The sequence below is a fragment of the Solanum lycopersicum genome, chromosome 5 (assembly GCF_036512215.1).
Source record: "Solanum lycopersicum chromosome 5, SLM_r2.1".
NCBI lineage: Eukaryota > Viridiplantae > Streptophyta > Magnoliopsida > Solanales > Solanaceae > Solanum > Solanum lycopersicum.
The window spans coordinates 6,058,009-6,074,121 of NC_090804.1; the positions used below are offsets into that span (position 1 = coordinate 6,058,009).

General features: G+C 29.0%; 1 protein-coding gene across 1 annotated transcript; it reads left to right on the plus strand.

Annotated features, from left to right (window-relative positions):
• Positions 1-11,045: 11,045 nt before the first annotated feature.
• LOC101247524 (uncharacterized) lies at positions 11,046-13,483 on the plus strand. The gene has a single exon (XM_004239018.5). It carries the CDS (start codon positions 11,549-11,551, stop codon positions 13,142-13,144), a length of 1,596 nt encoding a protein of 531 aa, XP_004239066.3. The 5' UTR covers positions 11,046-11,548; the 3' UTR covers positions 13,145-13,483.
• The last annotated feature ends 2,630 nt before the right edge of the window (positions 13,484-16,113 follow it).

The following is a 16,113-nucleotide window of genomic DNA, read 5'->3' on the forward strand; positions in this document are numbered from 1 at the left end:
TGGCTTATGACTCTTCAACATATTTACTATAAGGACGAAAAGAGTAATTCCTCGTGGCTTATGATTGATTGATCAAACTAAGAATATACGATGATTTGAATTGACTATAGTTTAAAAAAAATTACATTACTTATTTTTAAAAAAAAACATAGCTAAAATCGAAATAAAAACAAAAAATAATAATCCAAATCCTTAATCAAGTATTTCCTAATGGCTTATGACTCTTCAACATATTTATTATAAGGACGAAAGAGTAATTCCTAGTGGCTTATGAATGATTGATCAAACTAAGAATATACGATGATTTGAATTGACTAAAGTTTTAAAAAAATATTACATTATTTATTTTTAAAAAACATAACTAAAATCGAAATAAAAACAAAAAATGATAATTCAAACCTTAATCAAGTAGTTCCTAATGGCCTATGACTCTTCAACATATTTACTGTAAGGACGAAAAGAGTAATTCGTAGTGGCTTATGATTGATTGATCAAACTAAAAATATACGATGATTTGAATTGACTAAAGTTTTAAAAAAATTACATTATTTATTTTTAAAAAACATAGCTAAAATCGGAATAAAAATAAAAAATGATAATCCAAATCCTTAATCAAGTAGTTCTTAATGGCTTATGACTCTTCAAACATATTTACTGTAAGGACGAAAAGAGTAATTCCTAGTGGCTTATGATTGATTGATCAAACTAAAAACATACGATGATTTGAATTGACTAAAGTTTTAAAAAAATTACATTATCTATTTTTTAAATACGTAGCTAAAATTGGAATAAAAATAAAAAATGATAATCCAAATCCTTAATCAAGTAGTTCCTAATGGCTTATGACTCTTCAACATATTTACTATAAGGACGAAAAGATTTACTATAAGGACGAAAAGAGTAATTCCTAGTGGCTTATGATTGATTGATCAAACTAAAAATATACGATGATTTAAATTGACTAAAATTTAAAAAAAATTACATTATTTATTTTTTAAAATCATAGCTAAAATCGGAATAAAAACAAAAAAATGATAACTCAAATCCTTAATCAAGTAGTTCCTAATGGCTTATGACTCTTTCAACATATTTACTATAAGGACGAAAGAGTAATTCCCAGTGGCTTATGATTGATTGATCAAACTAAGAATATACGATGATTTGAATTGATTAAAGTTTTTTAAAAAATTACATCATTTATTTTTAAAAATCATAGCTAAAATCAGAATAAAAACAAAAAATAATAATTCAAATCCTTAATCAAGAAGTTCCTAATGGCTTATGACTCTTTCAACATATTTACTATAAGAACGAAAGAGTAATTCCTAATGACTTATGATTGATTGATCAAACTAAAAATATACTATGATTAAAATGGACTAAATTTTTTTAAAAGATTACGTTACACATGGGACACTTTAGATATGTATAAAATAGGACTTTTTGAGTCAACTGCAAAGAACATTAGAGCTAGTACATACTAATTTATAAATTAGAGCCAATTAATGAAAAAATTAGGATAATGATTCATATTATAGGCTGTGCTACTTAAACTATTTCACAAGAAATTATTCACTCAAGAAATAATTACATACATTATTTGAGAATAGAAAATTGTAGGATAATCATTCATGTAGAGTTAATTCCTCCTTCACAATTTGAAATTTACTAATTTAGTATGTGTCATATAACTTAGACTAGTAGTAAGTGATAAATAGTATACTTACTTATATCAATTGTTTACCTTAAATTAATAATATAAGATATGATTTTTACATGCATCATTTAACCATGTTTAAGAAATATGAATTTTCTCTTTAATTTTTAATTGTTAAAACTAACTTAATTAGATTATTGTAAACATTCAACAGAATAAGTTTTTACCCTAGTTACTTAGTTGTATGAAATGACTTAAAAAAATTATGTAAGGTGTTTCACTCAAATAAAAAATTAATTTTTTTTCTTTATCTCTTTACGCGCATGTTTTAATTTAAAGTAAGACAAGTGACTGATGTAAAGCTCAAGTATGATTGTATATGTATTTGTTGGTTTCAATATTGAATAGAGATAGATATGTGATAATTTTCCAAAAATTTTGATAACTATTAAATTTCAATAAATATAAGCGTAATAGATTGAATTAACAAATTAAAATACTCAATCCACCATATATTGACTTCTAAAAATAATTAACTCAATTCCTAGTCATTCATTTTTTGGATGCATAATGTATAGCCAATTGAATAGGCAATTCTTTTTGACTTTGCCAATATCATAAACTACTAGATGTTGATTGAATTCAATTAATTTTAATTACAAAGGAATCTTCGAAGTAGAGTGAGAATTATTATTGTTTATTAATCATAATTAAATAATAAATAAATATTAGTTACCTAATAAACAAAATTATATATTATATTTATCATATATTGTGAAAGCTTTTAAAAATATATCAAATATAGCGTGAGTTTTATGATATTTGTCATGTATCAATGATCCAACAATTCAACATGTATTTGTTGTAGTATAATTGATGCAAAACGAATTTCAAAAACTATTATATATATTTAGAAAGCGATTTTAAAATTTTCAATAGATTTTGTAATGTTACGTTTGGACAATAATTTGAACAATTAGGCCTCAAAATGTCACTATTTCTAAAATGTTTTCATAAATAAATATAGGGATAATGCTCAAGTACCCCATCAACCTATGCCCGAAATCTCAGAGACATACTTATATTATACTAAGGTCCTATTACCCCCTGAACTTATTTTATTAATAATTTTTTATCCCTTTTTAGCTTACGTGGCACTATCTTGTGGGCCCAACGACGATTGACTTTTTTTTCCGAACTAGTGCCACGTAGGCTAAAAAGGGGTAGAAAATTATGTTTTATCAAAAAATAATTTGATTTCGAAAAGAGTTTGTTTTATTTTTGAAGATATCTTCGATTTTTAGGAGTCGCCACTTAATTTTTAAGGAAAATCAAGAAAACTTTGTTTCTGAACAACTTAAACAGAAAAATTGTTTTGAAACTATTTTTAGGGGGTTCGAGATTCTTATTAGTATGTTAGGAAGGTGTAAGGCACCTAAGACACTCCGCTAACTTACGATTTTCCGGCGATTAACTTATTTGACTATTTTTGTTTTAACCTTTGCGAATTGAAGTTTGAATTTTATCAAAATTTACTTAGCCAAATTCAGAAGTTGAAATATTTTTTATTTATCTTGTAATTTGCAAATCTATTCCAAAGTTGAACTTCTTTAAAGCTTCATCTAAACATGTCATGAATTTTAAACAATCTGTCATTTTGAGTTTTTGTTTTAGTCGAACCCTTTAAACTTTTACTCTAAACAAACTTGCAAAGTTTGAAATTTATTGTTTTTAAGATTCAGTTTTAATTTTTTAAGTTCGATAAAATGAAAGGTGTTCGGCGGGGTTTGGAGTTATTCTAATCCTAAAACTAACGAAATTTGAGCAAATATGTAAGCGAATAGTAAAGAGAGAGAGAGAGAGAGAGAGAGAGAGAGAGAGATTTGGGTCCAACTTCGGTTCTGTTTGCCTTGACCGAATGTTGGACCCACCTGCTTTTGGGTATTTGACCCGTTTTGTACCTGTCCTAATCTAAACATACAACATAAATACAAGAAAATAAAAAATATAAAAGAACGACAACAAGGGCTTATGCCCATTACAAATAAAAATACACTAAATAAATGGAGAGGTCTTCCGATCCGTTTCCTTCAAGTTTCTTCAACCTTCTAAACTTCGGAATCTCCTCGTCGGTTTCAAGGCTTGACTCGATGAGAATTTCCGAGCCTTTATGGCTCTTCCTAATGCATGGATGAAAGCGGGGTCCCAAACGGACTTGAAAGGGAGTTTTCACATGCAACAAGATTACAATAAATTAGCATAAGAGCGAGAAAATAAAAGAATTAATTATCAAGGACTGTCCAAGAAAATCAAATTAGACCGCGGCCTATAACTTTGCAATCGACCGAACCAAAAAGTGACAAGGGTTCATAAACTGAAAGTAACCTTAAAATTAATATCTATGTATCACCTATACATTATATTTCTGGAAATGCTTATTCATTTAATGTCCAACAAACTTCAAAATATATCAAAGGGACATGCTTCCCATTTATCAAACAGACGACCTCATGCCTATATCAAGAACAAATCAGTTTGACGAACCAAGAAGACAATAATGCTATTATCCGAAGAGTATACAAGAGATCACATGTTTTCAAATTCTCAATAAACTTGTCTTTTTCATACGCAATAGACTCCTAAATTTTCAACCTTCTCAGGCAACTACTAAAGACAGCCAATAATTCATGTGAAGTAAGAACGAGACAAGCAAAATACATGCTATACATAGATTTCGCCTATTCAAACCGGACCGAACTAAGCATTATACGATTAGCGAAACACAGTGACGCCCAAGACTGAAACAACACGCTTATCTCTAACCTACCATGGCACACATAATCCCAAATAAACGTACGAGATGTAAAGAGAAACGGGAAGTGTATACATGAAATATTTTGAAGAAAGACATGGTTATAGACAGCTATGCTTTCACTATGCAAGACGAATTACATTCGACCTTAAAACAAATTCGAATTAAACTCAACCATCACAAACTATTGAAGAAGATGAAAGAAACTTATTCGCATTCAACAAAACATGCCAGAGTATTATTATCATGGGAAAATTTCAGCTTGAACCAAACAGAAACTTAATGGCCACTGAGTTCGAAATGAAACATCAAAGCAAGTCGATTAATATTCGAACAGAGATTCCCCGAAACAGAACAAACTCGAGACCAATACAGTATGATTTTCCTCATGTTAAACTTGTAACGAACAGATGAGCAACACAAAGGAGCGCAAAAACAAAACCCAAAAAAAAAAAAACAGAACTATCGCACAACGGTCCAGCAGATTCAAACCAACATACGATGTAACGTTTCACGTTCACCGCAACATGAACCACTATTCGAGCTCCATAAAGAAAATTGATAAAACAAGAACGGAGGATGTACCTTCTTCGGAGCAGCGAAAAGGGACGATCACGAGCAGGGGAGGGAGGCGACGACTTCACACACCACTCCAACGCGAACAAGCTTCCGCCCCTCGACGAAAGAGATGTACTGAGACTGTTACGACGTTTCGACGAAACAGCACGGTCGAACACCTGTTAATGAAACAGAGTGTTTCTCTAAAATTCTCCGACCTCTTCCGTTCTTCTGAAACCAATCAGTAGAGAGACCAAAGTATTTCCGAAAAAAACTCGCCACAAACAGAATGATTTTCTTTTCAGAATTTTCTCCACCCTTAGTGATGAAATTCTCTCTCAATTTTCAACCCAAAATTGCTAACCTGAACTTCTCAACCAACTTCCAAACTCAAAAATCTCCCACCCCTTTACTGAAATTGGGAATGGGTTTGAATGGGGGCTGGATTTAATTGGTTGAATGGGTTTTAGATGGAATTTGCAAAATTGAATTTGGAAATTTGAGAGGGTTAATTTAATAGATAGCCAAATTGAGTTAGGATAATAAATTTGGTCACACCTTAAATAAAATGAATTTGTATTAATTAATTAACGAGTTTCTTTATTTAGTAATATAATTATTTAAATTGTAAAATAGTGATTCAAAATATAACCATCATTTTAAACTAAATTAGTTTAATAGAATACTTATTAAAATATATATATATATATATATATATATTATCTAGAAGTTATAAGAAATGACAAAATTACTCAAAATAACGCGAACTTTATATTTTTTTTAAAAATTTATAAAACTAATTATTTTAACTTGTTTGAAAATTTAAGATGCTCGAAAACTAATTTATACCAGCGCGGGTCAAAATTGAGTGTCAACAAATTACATATAAAATAAGTTCAGGGAGGTAATAGGACCTTAGTATAGTATAAGTGTGTCTCTGAAATTTCGAACATAGGTTGAGGGATACTTGGATATTTTCCTATAAATATATATATAAATAAATTTTATTTTAGTTAGTTTTAATATTGTTTCTTTAAGACAATATGTATGTCTGACAGATGTATATAGAGATTTTACTAAAATGTCTAAAAGAGAGCAACTAAATTGAACGCAAACTCTTATATGCCCTACTAACAAAATCACAATGATTGTGTTTGCATTTATGTTTTGATATTTAAAATATAACTTGTACAACTAACTCAAACATTTTATAGTTCTGGCACATATCAAAATAAGCTAAACTATAAAGGTTAATATTCAAGTACTTGGCCTTTCCATCTATGTATAAAAATTTCCCTCTTATCATTAAAGAAAAACCTTATAATTTGTTGCATATCAATATTTGTGAACTCAATTATTTTTTGTCTTATAAGTTGATATTGGCTCAAATTAATTGTTATGTTATTATTTTTTTGAAAGTTAATTTAATTAATAAGAAAGAAAAAAGAACCTCCTTATAATTGTCTCATGGCAGTTTAAATAAATAGATTTTATTAAATGTTTGTCAAAATTTACATAATTGATTTTCCAAAATATAATATGACAACTAGAATTTGAGAAACATTAATATAATACAAAAGAGATTTTTGGAATGACCCAATGGTTTGGGTCGAAATTTTTATGTTAGATGTCTCAAGTTCGAAACTCCTTATCAATGAAAGGAGTTATCAATGAAAGAAAAGGAGGAGCACAATTTTACCTTGTGTGCACCCAAAAAAGAATGTGGCAATGGTTGCAAAAGAAAAGTTTTGTCATGTTTACTTGTTCAATGTTCATGTTTGACTTGACATATCTCTTAAGTAATTACTATATTAATCCTATAATTATAAGTCATTTAAATATTAGAAAATAAATTATATATAATAATACACATAAAGTACACACAAAATGATAAACTATATTTTGATTTTTTAAACAGAATAAGTAAAATTATATAATTAGTTGTAATACACAAATAAGTAAAAATCAACAAACAGAATAATAATAATAAAAATAATTCAACCAAATTAGTGCACTGGGTTTGATTCGGTTTGACTTTATGTATTATCGATTCGGTTTATTAATTTTTAAATACGCTAAACCAATAATCAAATCAAGAATATATTTTTATCGATTATCGATTTTGATCCTTAACGGTTTGATTTTCGATTTAACCAATAAGAAAATGCTTATCAAACAAATATATGATTTCTCTCTGATAAATTTGACGCGACAAGATAATAATGTAATTTAACAAGTGCCGATAAAGTAGAAACAATAACAACAACATGCAAAGAATTATACAAATGTAACACGAAGAATAATTAAGAGGAATACGATTCTTAATTACTTTTGATTTTGATGATTTGAATAATGTGAAGTTGTTAACTCAAAGTCACAATGAAATATGAATCGAAGGTTGATGACAAAGTCATTACTAGTAAGATATTGCGATTAATATTTAATATTGATATATATAGTTAAAAATAGTAAATTACTATATTCTTCTGAAAAATTTAAGAAATCTCATAGTGAAATATAATATTTACAATCTGTCCTGACTAATTTAGTATTTACTAATAATCCCCTAAAATTGTCATCGCTTGATACATTAGTACATTGTGATACATGATAAATGATACACAGTAATTTAATAATTGTTAAGATAAAAAGGGGAAAAATTGGAACATTTAAGTTGGTTATTTAGTTTAGCTTAAGTTACGGTAACAGATCATGAAGAAACATTAATTCAACACGTAATTAAATAACACTTTCAAATTTTAAAACTTCAAGATTATATCATCTAGATCGAAGACAATTTTATGAACATCCAGTGAAAAGTCGAAAAATACAAATTTGATTGTTGTTATTGTGGATGATACATGATGAATACATCAATTTTGATGAGACATTCAGGAATTTGGGATACACCCGTTTGAATGTCTAATACGCAACACATTATGATTGCTTTGTTCCAACTCTAACAACAACAAACACTTAGTGATTTGACCTGAAAATTACATTTAGTAATATCTAAAAAGGGTCCAAAAATTGTATCCCTAAACAGTTGGATTACATTCTCCCCTATATATTTTTCAAAGTCCTTCAGAAAAAGTGTTGTTAAAATTGACAGCAAAACTTATGGGATGTGTTGGTATCTTCTTTATCTTGTACTTGAGTGGCTCCAATTTGAAAAAAAAATTATATTTTAAAGATATTGAATATAAATACTAAATAAAACAACTAATACTAAATAAACAACTAATACCTTACTGATACATGATATCAGTTTTCAAAAATTCATATAGCATAAAAAACATATGATACACACTTAATTCATGTATCAATGCATCCACTAAACACTATAACACACTGAGTCGATATGTATTAAACTTATTGTCTAATACATGATAACTATTTTCAAATACTCATGATATATATAAAATCATCTGACACGCAATTGATTCATGAATCAATGCATCGACTAAACACTATATCACACTGAGTCGATATATATTAAACTTATTATCTGATACATGATAACAATTTCAAATACTCGTGATACATAGAAAAGCATCTGACACACAATTAATTCACGTATCATAAAATTAAATAAACACTATAACACACTATAAAGATATGTTCAAACGTACTATAATCTTAAAAATAATTTTAAAAGAAGTATAAAAAAGACATACCCGAAGCAATGTCGGCCTGAAAATAATGGTTGTTGATGCTTTTCTCCTTTTTTGGTGTATTTTAGCAACCTTTGATTTAGAAGATTCCCCAATATCTTTGTTTGAATCCTTCTGAACATTCATAGGATCATGCAAAGACTTTTTTCTATTTTCTTTCCAATTTTCATTGTCCGAATCATAAATTCTCCTATTCGTAAAAGGATCCATTAATATGATGTAATAGAATGATGAACAAGAAGAAAAGAAGATGAAAACAAGAACGGATGATGGACTCAGAAGAAGAAGAAGAACCAGAGACGGATGATGGTGTAAGAAGAAGAAGAAGAACCAGAGAACAATGGTATTTCCAATTTTCAGAAATTTCATATTTTTGAATTTTGAAATTCAAAGTTGCATATTAAATGTTGTGGAACGTGTTTAATTAAAAGTAATAATTCAATATTCAAAAAGTGATTCAGAAGATTGAGTGTTTTAGTGGAGAAAAAATAGGCATGATAGGGGAAGTGTGTGTTATATGAGAGAGAAGACTATGTATTTCTAAACTTTTATTAAAATTTTTTTAAAAAAAGAATTATGTAATGTTTAAGAAAAGAAGGGAAAATTAGAGAATACTAAACTTATAGTTGTGTATTTAAGTTATTTTTCCTATTCTTAATGGGTTATTAACCCAATATTAAAAAGAAAAAATTACGCGGCTAAGCAAACTTATACTATTTAATTACTCATCATAGCTATACTTTGCTATAATTACCACTCACGACTAACATTATACGTTAATTACGTGAACTGACTTCAAATTTGTATAATTAACATGTTTGTATATGTATAATTCGCCAGGATATACAAATACATATATATAGTATACAATTTTTTAACCTATATACATATACAATTCACCTCTCTCCCACTCTCTGCCCTCTCTCGCTCGCCTCTCTCCTACCTCTCTCAATCTCGCTCGCCTCTCTACTCCCTCTCTCAATCTCGCTCGCCTCTCTCCTCCCTCTCCCAATCTCGCTTGCCATTTATACAAATACATATATATAATATACAGTTATATACAATTATATACATGTACAATTCTCCTCTCTCCCAGTCTCTGTCCTCTCTCGCTCGCCTCTCTCCTCCCTCTCCCCTAGTCTCGCTCGCCTCTCTCCTTCCTCTCCCAATCTTTCTTGCCATATATATAAATACGTATGTATAATATACAATTATCTAACCAATATACATATACAATTCACCTTTCTCCCACTCTTTTCCCCTCTCTCGCCTCTCTCCTCTCTCTCCCAGTCTCGCTCGTCTCTCTCCTCCATATAATATGTAGCTACAAATTGTAATTATCAAACTATAGCTATGGAGTGTAATTAACTATTTTTAAGTGACTATATGTGAAAGTTTTCCTAAAAAAATCAATACCGAATCAATACTTCAATAATTTTTTATAAAACCATTAAAGATCCGTTAAATCAATAATCAAATAATAATAAATAAATTTTTTCAATTCAGTTTATTGATCAATTTGATTTTTATATACCTTTATCTTTAATTATTATATATTTTTAAGAGAAGTATAAAATAAAACTTGACAAGAATTTAGAAGCGAAAAAATGGGTGTACAGTGACAATCAAATTGCGTGCTTGTTTGGGGCTATAAGATCTCCAAGTTAACATAGGACACATCAAATCCCAAAATGACCCAAAAAAAATAAAAGAAGTTATTAAATGCAGATTTTTGGAAAATAAATTAAAAAATATTCTATATACAACCATTATTCAAAATGAATAATAGTATTAAGCAGAGTTGACTAAGTAATAAAGCATATTCTAATTTTGGTTTATACTACTTAATTCATGTTGACTTGATAGTCTTAAAAGAAATTTAATTATTGACATATTTTATTAAATTAAATTTACTAATAGTTGAATAATTATTATTTTATATAGTTTAATACTAAAAAGTAGTATAACAAAAAAAAATTGACTTAATTTGTGAAAATGTACAAATAATTTTATAGGGTCTGGATAAATAAATTTAAAAACTTTTAAACACTTATTTTAAGTTAAAATAACAAAAATTAGTCAAAAATCATAAATTAAAAGTTCCAATTTATGATTTTTGAGTTATTAGACATAACTCTTTTTAAGTTAGATCCAAAACACACACATTATGATGTCATTAATCATTTATATTATAATGTCATTAACTCATTTATATAAATTTCTAATAGGAGGAATTAAATTCTAAAATAGTTTTTATTTTTTTTTTAAAAAGTCTTGCTTTCATAAATTTCAATAAATTTAATAGATCTTGACTGTTTAATTTTGTTAAAGAACGAATAATCCTCTAAAGATTACACGTTTACCCTTTTTTGTGTTTTTTTTTGGGCTTATTTCTCACAATTTTTCTTTTCATGCATGGAATTCTCCTTCAACTATATAATAACACACAAATAAAGTGAAAAAGAAAGAGTCTTTGGCTTGTTCTATGGCTATTTCAGTTCAAAGATTCAATTTCTTTATTTTTTTTTGGTTTTTTCATATGTGATTCTTGAAAAAAATGAACATTTGAGCAAAAGGGTGTTCTTCTTTTGATGTGTTTTTAGTGTTTTTTTCTGTGTGACAGAGTGAGATTACATAGATATGGTATTCAAAGATTCATTCTTTTTGCTGTGGGTCTGTTCTTTTACTTCTCCAAAAAAAAAAAAAGTGCCCACATCTGACTAGTTCTAATAATTGTTAAATCTGTGTCCAAGTCCAAGTTCTGAGCTTTTTCCAAGTTTTGTTTTTTGTTTTGGATTTTTGGGTGTTTCTTGAAATGTGGCTTTGTGGGTATATATGATTTGAGCTATGTTTGCTGAATTTTTAACTGAAATGGAAGACAATCAAGATTTGAATTTTGTAGGTGACAAAAAATCCCTTTGTGGGAATTCATTAGGAGGTGATATGAGATCTCATGTAGTTGAAGGAAATGTTGAAAAGTTTGAATCTTGGAGTAGTAGAGAAACTCCCCATCAATCAAAATTTGATGTTGGTAGTCATTCTGGATATGGACTTAGAGAAAATCCCAAGAAAACTTGGAGGGCTGTTGATTCAACTTTTTCACCTTTGCCTCCTCAGGAAAGAGTTTGTCAACAATGTGGTAAAGTGTTTCAGTCAATGAAAGCTTTGTGTGGTCATATGGCTTGTCATTCAGAGAAGTTGGTGATGGACAGTCATTCAGATACTGAAACTGATGATGATGATGATGATGAAGAGGAGGAGACAAAGATGAAGACCAGATCATTAAAGACTAAGAGGTACAAGAGACTTGTAGCTAAGCCTTCTAATTACTGTTTAGTGAATAATAATAGTAATAATAATAATGGTGTTGTTAATTATGGTTCATCATCTGTTTCTGAGATTGATGAACTAGATCAAGAGGAAGTTGTAGCAAAGTGTTTGATGATGTTGTCTAGGGATACAGGGAACTGGAATGGTGTTAATTCAGTTGTTGAGTCTTCTGATAACAATTCTGTTGTTTTGGAGACAAAATCATCCTCTACTGACATGAAATTTGGTAGAAAGGATAGGATGAAATGTGTTTATAATCAAAACGAAACACCGGGAACTAAGAAACTTAGTGGTTTAGATGTTGATCAAGCTGAATCTGAGAGTTCTGATTCTGGATACTTTTTAGATGACAATACTATAGTTGAATCGGATATATCTGTCGATGGGTTCAATAGAAATGGGAATAGTAAATGGAGCACTTCACAAATGAGCCATGCTGAGTCTGGGGTTGATAAGGGCAAGGGGTTAAACAGAACCAAGAAATATCCAATAGAGTCAAGGAAGGATTTAACCGCGGAATGTGACTATGATGATTACGCGATAGCTTCATATATAGATAAATGTGAACCAAGAAAGAGAATGAAGGATAGTTCTTATCATTCAGAACTAGGGAACAAGTCCGTTAAGAAGATAAAGCTCGGTCCTAAAAGTTCCGAAGGATGCAATGCTATTCAAAAGAAGAAGTATGAGTGCTTGAACTGCAAGAAGAGTTTTAACTCTTATCAGGCTCTTGGTGGACATAGACCATGTCATAAAAAGGCCAACGCCTATCTCGAGTCAATAAATGGAACTGGTGAAAGTAGTGTCGATGACAAGAATAGAGAGACATTTAGCAGTAGAACACCAGCTTCTACTGCTAAAGATCAGTCTTACAATCCTGAGAAAACTATTAAGCCTAAGAAATCCCAAAGGCACGAATGCCCATTTTGTGACCGTGTTTTCAAGTCTGGTCAAGCTTTAGGTGGCCACAAAAGATCTCATTTTATCGTTGGAACTGAACAGAACATGAATCGATCTTCAGCAGTCAAGAAAGTCGATGATTTACTTGATCTTAATCTTCCTGCTCCTCTTGATGATGACGATGATGAGCATGCACACCTCGTGTCTTGGTAGTTGGTGATAAACAAGGTTACAAGATGCTCGAGCATTTGGCAACGAGCTCGTTTCCAGATTGACAGAGACAATGGCAGAATGTATAGGCAACTTAGCAGGCAGAGTTGCTTCACTGTTTTGATACCATAAATATAGTAGTTTTCATTCTTGCTTATCAGTTGAAAAGAACCTCACAACATTTCAGTCTAATTTTTGGCATATCAAAACCATATGCTTAAATTTTAGCTGGTTAAAAAATATTCATTTCTTTAGCTTTGAGACATTCAAATTATATCTGTCTTTTCTTTTTTCATTAGCTTTATTCGAAAAGCCTAGTGATATCTTTGGTTTTGCCATTTGAAGAAGCTTATTATCTCTGTTGTGTACTTCTTGATGAAATTGTCATTCCCAAATTTACAAAGTTCACCAAATTCACCATCTTCACTTAAGACGCTATCATATCAACACTAATACACCAGATATCCCATCAAAACTCCGAAGTTAAGCAAGCTTGGATAAGAGTAGTACTAGAATACACGACCCCTAGAAAGTTCTCGTGTTGCATCCCTCCTTTAACACTTATGTGATTATACTGGTTACGTTGTTGTTACACCCAACATCACTTATAGCAAGTGCAAGTAGCAATGTTCAACCACACTAACACAAGATATATGATTGTTTTTAGTTTGAAGTGGAAACAAGTAATAATAATAGTCAACTACTTAAACATAAAACTTACTAAATTGTTTAACGTCTTAATTTTTGGAACACCTCCTTTACTTATTCGAGTTAATTTTACGTATGATCAATGAACTTAAGCTAATCGTAACAAATTCATTTTTAACTCAGTTAAATTTCTGACATCAGATTTTGACATGTAACTAGTCAAGTTTACCTATTCTTTTTCTAGTAAAAAAAAATCAAAAAATTATTGGTTGAGAAATTTAAGGAGCACAAAAGTAGGAAATGGAGGTAAATGCATAATTTGTGGTTGTTTACTAATTTTTACTGTAATATTAATAGATCTCATCAAAACTCATCAAGTAAGGTGTTTGATTGTAGACAATCCTGTATAAATAGAATACATTAAATTTATGAGTTGATTTATATATTATTTTATATAAAAAGGCAAATTACGGAAATACACATGTTTTGTTTTACTTATTTTTATTATCCCCTATTACTTTTAAAAATTCCCAAAATCTTCTATTTCTTTAATGTATCTGAGCTGCATATGAATATATATGAGCCGGTATTTAATGTATCCGAGTTACCTATTATGAATTCGAACTATAATGTATCCGAGCTAATATTAATGTATCTAAGTCAATATTTAATGTTTATGAGCTACATTTATGTATCCGAGACAGTATTTAATATATCCGAACTTTAATTATTGTATCCATCCATTTTTATAAAATTCTTTTAAGGAACTAACGTAATTAGAAATTTATTTCTAGGTAACTACTACCCACATAATTCTAACTAACAATCAAACTATTTCTTTGTTCCTTTGTTCTGCAAAATCAGTTGGGCCTTTTGTACCAAAAGGGAAAAAATAGCCCACTAAGTTCTTTTATGTTTGTTTGATGGATCAACTACCGGCCCAATAAAGTACTTACGAGAAGGAGTGTATAAAATCGAATTGAAAATCAGATTAAATGGAAAATTAAGTCAAATCAAAAAAAAAAATTCAACTAGTAGTTTGTTTTAGTTGGTTTGATGTTGGAAAAAAATCCGATTATATTTGGGTTGGTATGGTTTCAACAAAAAAAAAAACAACTCGAGACCAAATCATTCCGACATTTTATTTTATACCTAAAAATACTTACTTTATATAATTTTTAAATATTTCTTATACGTTTTCATAGTTTTTATCTTTTCATATATTTATTTCTTGTTTGAAAGTTGAAATTCTTAATGATTCAATAAAAATTATAGTCCGCACATGTTGGTAATTATAATAAAGTGTAGACAAAAATAAAATTAATAGTAATGCAAAAAAAAAAATCATTTCAACACTAAGAATAACAATAATATTGAATATTTGTTTTTAAGTTTTACAAAGGTTTAGACAATTAAAATACAAAATCTAATTTTACTTTCTTTTAATATTTAGTCATGTAACTAATTTTTATCAAACTTAATTTAGCATGATTTATTACTTTTAAATTATGATCAATTTAATTATAACTTATTAAGCATTTGATCCAAAAATACCATTTAAAAAAGTGTTAAACCTTGTTTGGTGTGTAAAAAATGATTTTGCAAAACCGAACTTAAAAAGAAATGCATGAATGAGCATTTTCTTTATCAGCAATATATAAATAAGATAAACTTTTAACGGATAACATAAATGAGCCTTTACTAATAGTTCGATGGCATATTTGAGTCTTTTCCCTTTTGACAATGATAAGAGCAAATAAGAGAACTAATTATAGTATGCTCAATTATGCATATGTTAATCAAAGACACTATAACTTTATTAAGTAGCTAATTTCGCGGTCTTGTATTTAGAAGATTCTCATTTTAGGTTAATTATTGTCATAATTTGGTATTAATTTTAAATTTTAATTTTAGACTTATACGACTTTTGAATTCCAGCATTTTTTGAGGAATGACTAAACATACAATTGAGGCGGCGTGATCTCCATCAATTTGAACTTACATTTAAGAACTAAAACAATTTTTTCATTAGTAAAAAATGAAAAATCCTGAATATGTAAAATTGCAAATTACAAAATAAAAATATCATTCTTTATCAGTTATTCTAAGTTTAGTTTGATTTTTTTGATGTATCTCTTTTCTTTGTGCTTTATTAAATCTGATATTGACTCTAGAGTATATTTTTCTTTGACAAAGTACTATTCCCTCATGTGACCTTGCAACCTCTATTTTCAGAAAGAATTTTTGTACTCATCAATGGTCGTATATATATATATATATCAAACTATTTTTTAATCTTGTGATTTTAAACATATTATGTGAAA

Coding starts and splice junctions, on each gene's coding strand:
- LOC101247524 (XM_004239018.5), top strand. CDS start 11,549: ATGTTTGCTGAATTTTTAACTGAAATGGAAGACAATCAAGATTTGAAT.